Source organism: Epithele typhae (genome assembly GCF_022376455.1).
Source record: "Epithele typhae strain CBS 203.58 chromosome Unknown BXZ73scaffold_27, whole genome shotgun sequence".
Classification (NCBI taxonomy): Eukaryota; Fungi; Basidiomycota; class Agaricomycetes; order Polyporales; family Epitheliaceae; genus Epithele; species Epithele typhae.
In genome coordinates this window covers 133,475-143,502 of record NW_025954218.1, presented here as the reverse complement: position 1 = coordinate 143,502, position 10,028 = coordinate 133,475, and the positions used below count along the sequence as shown (strand labels likewise).

Below are 10,028 nucleotides of genomic sequence, written 5' to 3'. Positions count from 1 at the left end.
CTCCATGTCCGAGATGCGAGCGTTGAGCGCGTCGAGATCGTCCTGCAACGTGTCCCTTTCCTTCTCCAGCTCGGTGATTTTCTCCGTCTGCGCCTCCGTGCTCTTCCACTGCGCCTCGAGCTCCGCCTTGAGTACGCCAAGCTCCCCGTCCTTCTGGACGACCTCGTCGCGCGCGTCGGCGAGCTGGGTCTCCGCTTGTAGGTGTTCCGCCCGAAGAGCTTCGTTGGCCGCCCGGAGTGCCTTGCGTTCTTCATCCCAGGCCGCCGTCGAGAAGTTCCGGGACCGTTCCGCCTCCTCCATGATTAGGCTAACCTCCATCGACTGCATCTGCTCCTGCGCGCGCGCAATGCCTGCCTGGAGCTCCCGCTCCGCCTGGTCGCGGTTTGCGAGCTCCTCCTTAGCCGCAATGAGCTCCGCACGGGCAGCGTCGAGCTCGCTGCTGTCCGAGCTCGCACTTGAGCTCAAACTGGCGTCCCGTCCGCGCTTCTCCAGAGCGGCCTTCTCGCGCTCGAGCTCCTCGATGCGCCAGTGCAGCTTCCGGAGCGCCATTCCACTTGCTTCGTCCATCACGCTCCGCTCCACGTTCTCCTCCCGGCTCCGGTCCACCTCGTCCTGCAGCGTGTGCACGCACCGCTCGAGCTCCGCGACGCGCTTCCGCCAGCTCCGGATCACGTTCTTGCGCCGGTCGCATTCCCGGAGCGCCTCCTCCAGCCGCGAGTTCGCCATCCGCGCGAGCTCGTCGCGCCCGCGCAGGTCGATCTCGTACTGCGCGCAGAGCTCCGTCTGGAGCGCGAGCTGCGTGCGCAGGTGCAGGATGATGTCCTCCTCGCGCGATGCCTTGCGCGCGTGCGACGCAGGCGCTTGAGGGGGCGTCGTGGGCACCCCGGTGCCGGGGGTGTAGTACGCGGTCGCGTGCGCCCCGAACGGGTCCTTCTCCTTCTTCGGCGACTCGGGCCCGGCGTACACGACGACCGCCCTGTTCGAACGGTCGTCGATGTCGGCCTCAGGAGGAGAGCTCTCCTTCTGCGTAGGCGGGCTCTGGAGCATCGAGTGGAACACCGTGTCGCTGTATGCGCGGTTGCGGTTCTTCGGGCGAAGCGAGCCGCGGCGAGACTTGGATATGTCGGGGCCGAGGATCGGGGAGGGTTTCGGGGAGTCACGACCGCCACCGGAGAGAGATTGAAAGACGCTCTGACCGAAACTAAAGGACTGACTGCGGTCGTGCCCCCTGGTAGGTGTGCTCGACCTTAACTCCTCCTCGGGTACGATGCGGGCGGCAGTAGCGTCTGTGTCGTCCGAGGTTAGCTCGATGGCGTTGTTGAGGAAATGGGCGTCCTTGCTGATAGGGATCGGAGGCAGCTCAAAGTCAGACGAAAGGTCGAAGATGTTGGTGTCGTTCGGAGGGGGAAGGGGCTTGAGAGACGAGGGCGGCGGAGGGGAGAACACATCTTGGAGGGGGGGCCGGATAGGTGTACTGGTGCTGTTCCCTTTCAGCCTCGCCGCAAACGACGCTGGGGAGGGCTCGCTCGGAGTCTCGCTCATATTCGAGACGTCCGGTGTGATATCCCTCACTATGTCGCGAGAGAAGAACCGCACACTAGCCCCAGTCCCCGGCGTGGTCCCGTCGCGGAGGATGGACTTGTAATGGCTATCGGCGGAGGGCGTGACCGGCGTCGGCATGAAATCCTGGAGAGGGCGGATAGATTCTTGCGACTCGCGAGGTAGGTTCGAGTCTGTGGAGGCGCGGCTTATGGAAGACGCATCAGAACCTATACGGGTGGATGGTCAGCATCTCAACGTCAACTTGGCATCCAAAACGTGTGGAATGAGGTACAAGGTAGCCGACATAGCCGCCAGAAGCTTGCGTACGTCACGAATACGCATACAATTGTGTCGTCTCGAATCGTCGGAACCTCCACGCCGTCGAAAAACCATTGTCCCCTCACTCGAAGCTCCCGTCGTGAAATAGAAAGAAGGATGTACTCACTTGAACTAGTGTGCATCGACGACTTTACCTTTTTCAGTCGAGGGATGGACAGCTTCAGAGCCAGGGAACCATGCTCCTCGCCATCAGCCTTCTCCCACCGCTTGAAGAGTGCTCTCTTGCTGCCGAATTTCGAGGGCGATGGCGGCGGGCTGTCTTGGGGGAAGGGGACATCCTTTGGGTCGTGGAAGTTGGAGAGGTTGGGGTGTTGGTTGAGGACAGCAGACATGATGGTCGGCTGGAGGTGACTGCGGTCTTCGTCGCCGCGGTCGAGGTCAAAGTGTTCCTGAGCAGAGGGAGTCTCGGGACGCTTGAGGGCACCGCTGATTTTAGCCCACATGGTGTTGGCGGTAGTCTTGAGGCGAGTGTGTCGAAATGTGGCGGTTGGAGCTCCAATGTCGCAGATACACAGATGTCGGAGAGAAGAGGGGAACTTATGGAGGCGCGGAGAGCGGAGACATCAACGTCGCTGGAAGCAAGCGTGGTCGAGCGTCAATGTTCAGTTTCGCGAACTACCTACGCGCACCTCACGTGATCGCGCCCTGGGGAGCCCGGCATCTTCGGCCCGACTTCATTTACACATGTACAACGGTGCATACATGCCCATTGTGCACAGGCCGACGCAGGAACCAACGCTATGCACTATGTCGTTTTCTCTGTACCAGAATCCGCGACACTAGAGTCCTTTGGCGTGCACGTTTGACAGGTTTATTCCCGTGTTTCCCAACGCTATGCCCCAAGCTCCGACTGGATTGCGAGCATTCTTCCACCAGCGATCAAGTATGCATGACAAGCCTCCTGCTGCGTGTTTTGCGATACTGTGCATCAAAGTGGTGCACAACGACAACGAATCAGACGAAGACGAAGAAATGGGGGCATAAAGGACTTGGTGGTACTCTTCGACATTCCCCAAGACGCAGGTATGAATTCGTCCATGCATCGCAGAGCTCGCCACAATCGTTTATTCTAAACAAGTGGTCCAAATTCCATAGTATGTTACAATGCACGTAAAATGTGCGCACTCATATGACTGATCCTTTATCGTACACAGAACTAACCCGTCACTGCCATAAAACCGATGTCAAAGGTATGTAGATGCATAAGCGTGAAGCCAAGCGTCTGAGACTGCGAGAGGGTGTCCAAACCACGCCAGCCATGCACAATGGTGGTATCAATAGTCCAGTTCCTCGATCTCCTCGACGCGCCGAACGCGCTCCAAGTTCCAGGTAGCGCCTTCGAACGCTCGCGTCATGACATAGCCAGCGTGCAACTGCACCAAACGCAGGTTCGGGCAGTACCTGTTCCACGGGATAATGATATTGCGCAGCTCCTCCTCGATCGTGTCGAAAGATTCGTCGTAGAGTGAAGTGGGATAGTCAGGCCGCTTTGTGCCAATGGGCGGCTGATGATAAAGTTGGAGGGTATGGAGGTCGGGGAAATTCACAAGGAACTCGGGGGCCAAGGAGACCAGAAAGTCCTTGAGCGCATGGTCGTAAGCACCGAGTAAGGGGTAGAATAAAGAGCATATACTCACCTCGCTTGGGCCGGCGCCATCGTAAAGCACCTTCAGCCGCCGAAGGCATTTGAAGAGCTGTGCTGCGGCAGACAATATCTCTTCGTCCCATCCCTTGAGCTCCACGAGGAGCATCTTCAGGCGAGGACAGCTGTACCCGATCGACGACATCGCCATGATGCCCTCGCGCGCGGCCACGCCGCACTTGAGCAGGCCGATCGCCTGCAGCGGGCGGACCCCCGCGACGAGCTGCACTGTGTCCAGCGGGGCACACAGGCGCTCCAGGCCGGCCGGCAGCGCTTCCGGTGCGATGGGGACCTGCGCGGGGACGAAGATCGGGGTGGACACCGTGCGGAGCGACTTCGCCTGGACGCAGAAGTGGTAGAGGTGGGTGTCGGGAAACGCGTGCTCGACAACGAAGAGCGACGGGCGCTCGACTACGGCAACAACACCTTTCTTGACGTACAAGTGTTCGAGGTTCGGCGGGATGGCCCAACCTCGTGCCGGTGCGTCCCACACGCCGAACACAGAGCGGAAGACGTCTGCGGTGGAGTCGATGCTGAGGCGACGCAGGTTCTGCGCGACGGCGAGAGAGAGCGCGTATGCAAGGTCGTCGACTCCTCCAGGGACGTTGGGAAGCGAACGCGTCGCGCGTCGGATGTTGTAGAGCGTCAGGTCCGTGATCGGGAGCGTCGCGTGGTTGAGCGCGGGGTGCGGCGAGCGGGAGCAGATAGCGCAAGTGTCGATGCGCAGGGCACGGAGGAGGGGGAGGGAGTGGACGAGCTCGAAGTGTTCGGGGAGAACATACATGTTCGCGAAGGTGAGCGACGAGATCTTCGTGAAAGTCTGTATCTTCGCCCATAAGGCATCGTGGAGGGAGGGCGCAGCGAAGGAGCTGTCGACGATGTTCGCCGGACGGTCGCTGATGGGTCCGCCGGCGGAAGGATCCCCGGAGTCGTGAAGAACGCCCCCCGCGATTGAAGTTCCGTCGAGCTCCACGAGACGAGCGCGATGGCCAGCAGGAAGACGGGTGACGCCAAGAACGAGAGAGCGTACATATGGTTCCATTCCCGGTAGGTCGCCCCAGACCTTCAATTCAAGTGCAGCATGCTTTGCCTTGTGCCAGACGACGTCCCGGTGAAGGGCGCGAATGGTCAAGTGCCGGAACTTGCGGCATGTTACGCTGATGCCGTATAGATCGATTGCAGTCGGGAAAAGCTCGAAAATGTCGAGCCAGATTTCGGCGGGTATCCGTTCGAATGCAGGATCCATTGCCGTGTCGAGCCTGGGTATGGGGACTAGAAGAGTGTCAGGGCAAGGTCAAAAATTCAGCCATAAAATGATACGCACAGCAGTGGGTGGGGATGGGGGGTGAGCGGAGGTGGGGGAAGATGATGGGAGGGAGCAAGTACGGCGGACGCGCGCAGACTGTATGTGGAGTGTGGCCCACACTCCGGGGAAGTCCCGAGACTCCGGTTTTACCGTTTTTACGGCATGCGTCCCGAACGCCGGTTCGGATCCCCTCTTTGCAGGTTTTTTCTCCAGCGCTCCGATTGTATATGCACGCCCTTTCCATTTCGGAGCACAAATAATTAAGTGAGTAACCGAAGCATCCAAAGATCATTTTCAAACGCCTCTTCTGAATTGTCTTGTACAGTACCCGAGAGCCATCCGAGAGGCTCACGCTTATGACATCAGTTGGCGACGAAGCCATCGTGGCTCAACTTGTGCGAGTCTTGAAGCTTTGAAGCTTGAAGCTTGAAGGACAATGGTACACACGTATCCAGCGAAACGTCACCACAACATGCTTTTTGTGTTCATCTTGTGGTTGGACAAAAATTAATTATGCTCATGCATTGACATGTCACAAGGTCTGAAAGACGAGTGCGTCAGTCCGAAGCACTCTCCGGGCACCTTTATCTGTCGCATGAACTGGTGTGCAAGCTAATGGACGGCCTTGCTCAGACTCGCTCCATGCGGCCTTGCAGCCGACTAAGCGCGTACAACGAAGTCGGCGACACCGGAAGATCACCGAATGTACGTGCTTCTTATGCACTCGCCCTCGGTCAGACTGAACCCACAAGGTCAGGTCAATTACATCTCCCTCCCCCCCAACACACACTGCTACGCGTGCCCGCTCTTCAATCGCTCTATCCTCGACCGTTCTAACCGGTCCTCCGCCTCGAGCTCTCGCATCGCCGCCGCGGCCCACCCGTAGAACCCGTGGGTATCGAACACCTCCCTCAACCGTTTCTCCGCGTCGGGCCACGTCCACTCCTTGTCCGCATGAGACGGGTCGTGCGAGTCGGGGAAAGGCAGGAGCACATCGCCGTCCTCAGCCTCCGGGGATCGATGTATGCGCGACGTCAGCAGCGGCATACGCGTCGTGACCGCCTCCCGCATCTTATCCGCGAACTCCTTCACCTGGAGACAGAGGGCGCGTGTTGGAACGTTGGTCGCGAGGAAACAGTTTTGATAACGGGGCTCACCGTCTGTACGCCCAAGTAGTGTCGCACTCCAAACACGGTCGCGGTCGCGCCGACCCCGACGGCGAGCGTCGCGACACCGAAGGCCCCAACGCTTAGCAAAGCACCATTCGCTCCCTCCTCGACTATAGGTGTAGATGCTGACGGCAGTACCGGTGGCATCGTGGAACGAGGAGCGGGGGCGGAAGAGACTGTGCGTGTCTTCGAGGCCGGCGCGCCTTGGGCTGCGCGACGGGGCGGTGGTGCTTCAGCCAGTGTCCGCGCGATAGCTGCAGCTCGCTGGCGTCGCAAAAGCATGATGGGTAGCACCATTGCGGCGGCAGAGAAAGACACCTAGCACAGAAATTGTAGGGCGCTGTCGCGGTAAAGAAGACGTGCAGACGCACCATAGCAATTGGTACCCATTTCGAGATCGGTGTTTTGCTACCGCCAAAGACAGCACTCAGATCCGAGGGTTCGGGGCGGGGGTCGGGCATGGAACGACAGCGACGTGTATTGTAGAGACAGACGGTACTCCAGGAGGAAGCAGACAGAGGGGGTGTGAGTCTGTGAGACCAGGAGAGCGCGCGCGCGGCTCTACAAGTGTCGCTGCCGGGCCGCCGGCTTGCCACGCACGCGTCGAGTCGGATTCGACCCTGCGCATGGCCTTCCGGATCCGTTCAACCCGGTTCGCGCTCTCCCGGCCTTGCAGGTCCCTCCGTTGAATCTGCAGAATGCCATGAGGACAGGATCTACGCGATTGTGCGCCTTCACACTGGCGTGAGCCACGTACGCCTGTCTCCTGATTCCTGAAGCATCCTCAGCGGAGACTTCCGTTCGCAAGGCACGCACGTCTCGCTCTCTCTCAAAGGTCCCCGTCGGTATCATCTCGCGTCCGGAGTCATCCTCAGCGCGCTATCCCTCCCCTCGTTTGTTACCGTCGTCAGAGGCTTCGGTCGGCGCGAGCGACTGCAACAACGAGCGCGGGGTGTGAGGCCTTGAGGTTGTGTTCCGCGCGCACAACCCGTCTGCACTCTATTAATTCCTCGTACTTTTGTGGGAGATGACGAACTGCGTCAAAGCCTCTTCCGTGCGCTTCCGGGGGGCGCGATGGTGATGCTGTAGGGGAAGGACCTGTGTGGGAACAGCCTCTAAACAATTGTTGCAAAACAAAGCACGGCCGCAGCGAAGTAAGGTACTCGTTCTGGGAAGTCAACTAGTCACCGACCAGGCTGGCAGCGCTTCGCGGGACTAGATAAGCAAAAGGTTTCCTTAGCTCGCATCACTGTCTGGGAACAAGGATCGGGATGAGTCGAGGGCACCAAGATCGCTTCGGAGAGAGGTGCATAGAGAGAGATCAACTTGTCGTTGAGCATAGCGTGCCGCAGGAGGCCATATTCCGTCTCCCAACAAGCCATACATGACAAAGGACGTTGGAAAGCCGAACGGAGTCGTGTACGGACGTAAGCCGCTGACCGTCGCCAGCGATTGGTAACATTCAGAATCGACGCACGCCAGTGGCGTATACTTAGTAGACCGCCTGTGGGGGGTTGTTAGATCGAGTTGAATGACTAGGGAGACATGAACATACCGTCGTCGATTCGCTGCGCCCACTCCATGGAACCCTCGCACCCAGTTCACGCGGGTGCTGTGGGTGTCCCGGCACAAACTTGCGCGGCTGAGCGACCCTCTCCTCCGACCTGTTTGAGGTCGATGAAGGGTGGTAGAGAGCTTGGGATGACGGGATATGTATACAGAGTGGGAGTTGGCAGGCAATTGGTCCAATCAGAGTTACCGACAGTGTTACATATATGTATCACGTGTCACATAGCCGTTACCTCCGCGGTGGAGGACACGCCTGAGACGCGCCCCGCCATCTGACTGCCTTCCATCTACCCCCGTGGTTGTCTCATCCATCGCTTACGACCATGGCAGAACGTCTGAATCCGAACATGCTCTTTGCCAACTTCAACCAGGACTTCACGTCAGCTGCTCTCTCAACTTGTCTCTCGCTCCTCCTGCTGACGCTCGCCCACTCCAGATGCATCTCGGTCGGGACGAGGAAAGGCTACAGCATCACCAACTGTGATCCGTTCGGTCGTGTATATACACAGAGTACGTCTTTCTCCTTGTTTGAGTTACTGTCCCTCACTTGGTTGTCCAGATGACGGCGCTCGAGGGACTGTCGAGATGCTCTTCTGCACATCTCTCCTGGCATTAGTCGGGGCAGCGGACCAGCCACAGTCGAGCCCACGGAAGTTGCTGATAGTTAATACTAAGGTACGCATACGATGATACTGGACATACTCAGCACTCGCTCTGTTTGCGACGTCTTTGCCGCCGCGGCCACCTATGCAACATATGCGAGTGACAGTGCATACCCCTCCGCACATCGCAGTCGCCAACCCGTTGCTAATGCACTCGCAGCGGCAATCTGTCATTTGCGAACTTCTTTTCCCCTCCTCCATCCTCGCCGTCAAGCTCAACCGCAAGACACTCGTTATTGTACTGGAAGTTGAAATATACATCTACGACATCTCAAACATGAAGCTACTACACGTCATCGAGACAACACCAAACCCTAACGGTACGTCTCACACTCTCACATGCCCCCAGCCTTCCAACACCCCCCATAGCCATCGTTGCCCTCTCTCCCTCTGCCGACAATTCCTACCTCGCCTACCCGTCTCCTGTTCCCTCGCCTGCGCTCTCCGCCGCGTCACCATCCGCCCCGGCTGCCGCGCCGCCCGCGTCCGCACCCGCAACGGGCGACGTCCTTCTCTTCTCCACACGCTCCCTCACTGTTGCGAACGTCATCCAAGCCCACAAGTCCCCAATCTCCTTCCTTTCCCTCAACAGCACCGGGACTCTACTCGCGACCGCGTCTGACAAGGGCACAGTCATTCGCGTGTGGTCGGTACCCGGCGCGGAGAAGCTTTACCAGTTCCGTCGTGGGACACGCGAGGCGCGCATATACTCGCTCAACTTTAACCTCGTCTCCACTCTACTCGTCGTCTCGAGCGCGCATGACACCGTACATATCTTCAAGCTCGGCCAGGGGCGTGCACAAGGCGTGGCACCTGCGCAGAGTCCGGCGAGCCCGGCGGCAAGCATCGACAGCCGGGAGGGCTCACAAGGGTTGGACGGCGGGTACGAGGCCTTCGTCGACAAGAAGAAGGGCAGCAGTGTCTCGTGCGTACCCTTTTTCCGTCTCTGCATCGTGCAACGCCACTCCTACCTGACACCCGACACGCCTTCTCACTGCGTCGCACTTTCAACAGTTCGACGCTCCGCCGGCGGTCAATGCACTTGACCAAGAACCTGACCGCCTCCGTCGGCGGCTACCTCCCGAACACGCTCACTGAGATGTGGGAGCCTTCACGCGACTTCGCGTTCCTGCGACTACCGACAAGCGGCGCGCGATGTATCGCCGCGCTGAGCGGGTGCGTCCCCCTCCTGCCCAGTCCGCGTCATGCCTGCTCACCGCGCGCACAGGACGATGCCGCAGGTGATGGTGGTCTCCTCGGAAGGTTACTTCTACTCGTATAACATCGATCTCGAGAATGGCGGCGAGTGCTCGCTCATGAAGCAGTATAGGTGGGTCTCTCCCCCACGACTGCGGCTGCGCTAACGCTGACCGCCCCACAGCTTGCTCGACTCCAACGACGAGACAAATGAGTGACCCCCACCATGCTCACCGCCACCCGTCTCTCCTCGCGCATCTCTCGGCCTGTGTAGCTTCAGAGTGGGGGATCTTCTATCACGCTTCGCGCATGCACCAGTCTCGGCCGTCGCGCTTTCATACTTGTATTATTTACTTAGTCGGGTCGCATGCGCGGCTTGGGTTCATGCAACTTTGCAGGCTGGAATACCCCTGGAAATTGGTATATTGCCGCTGTGCATTGGTTGAAGGAGCAAAAGTCGCGATCCCGGACGGTGCGCTTGAGCGCGAGGCCGGTGGGCGACGCGTTCTACGCCGCCCTCACAACCAATGCGCTGGGAGTATTGGTGGGTAGGTGCGATGTGGGAGGAAACAAAAGGCGATAAGTACCCGTTCGGCCGGAGG

The 10,028-nt window shown here is 59.1% G+C and overlaps 3 protein-coding genes across 3 annotated transcripts; 1 reads left to right on the top strand and 2 right to left on the bottom strand.

Moving 5' to 3' along the window:
* Positions 1-3,155: 3,155 nt before the first annotated feature.
* Positions 3,156-4,769, bottom strand: BXZ73DRAFT_47735 (uncharacterized protein; the record flags this gene model as incomplete). The annotated part of the gene is made up of 2 exons (XM_048019928.1): positions 3,156-3,461; positions 3,519-4,769. 2 exons carry the CDS (start codon positions 4,767-4,769, stop codon positions 3,156-3,158), a joined length of 1,557 nt encoding a protein of 518 aa, XP_047877416.1.
* An 852-nt stretch (positions 4,770-5,621) lies between these two features.
* BXZ73DRAFT_77884 (uncharacterized protein) lies at positions 5,622-6,459 on the bottom strand (the record flags this gene model as incomplete). The annotated part of the gene is made up of 3 exons (XM_048022745.1): positions 5,622-5,921; positions 5,987-6,316; positions 6,370-6,459. 3 exons carry the CDS (start codon positions 6,457-6,459, stop codon positions 5,622-5,624), a joined length of 720 nt encoding a protein of 239 aa, XP_047877415.1.
* Positions 6,460-7,890: 1,431 nt separating this feature from the next.
* Positions 7,891-9,644, top strand: BXZ73DRAFT_101812 (WD40 repeat-like protein; the record flags this gene model as incomplete). The annotated part of the gene is made up of 8 exons (XM_048015020.1): positions 7,891-7,946; positions 8,004-8,077; positions 8,127-8,242; positions 8,390-8,549; positions 8,599-9,154; positions 9,244-9,405; positions 9,458-9,559; positions 9,611-9,644. 8 exons carry the CDS (start codon positions 7,891-7,893, stop codon positions 9,642-9,644), a joined length of 1,260 nt encoding a protein of 419 aa, XP_047877414.1.
* Positions 9,645-10,028: the final 384 nt, after the last annotated feature.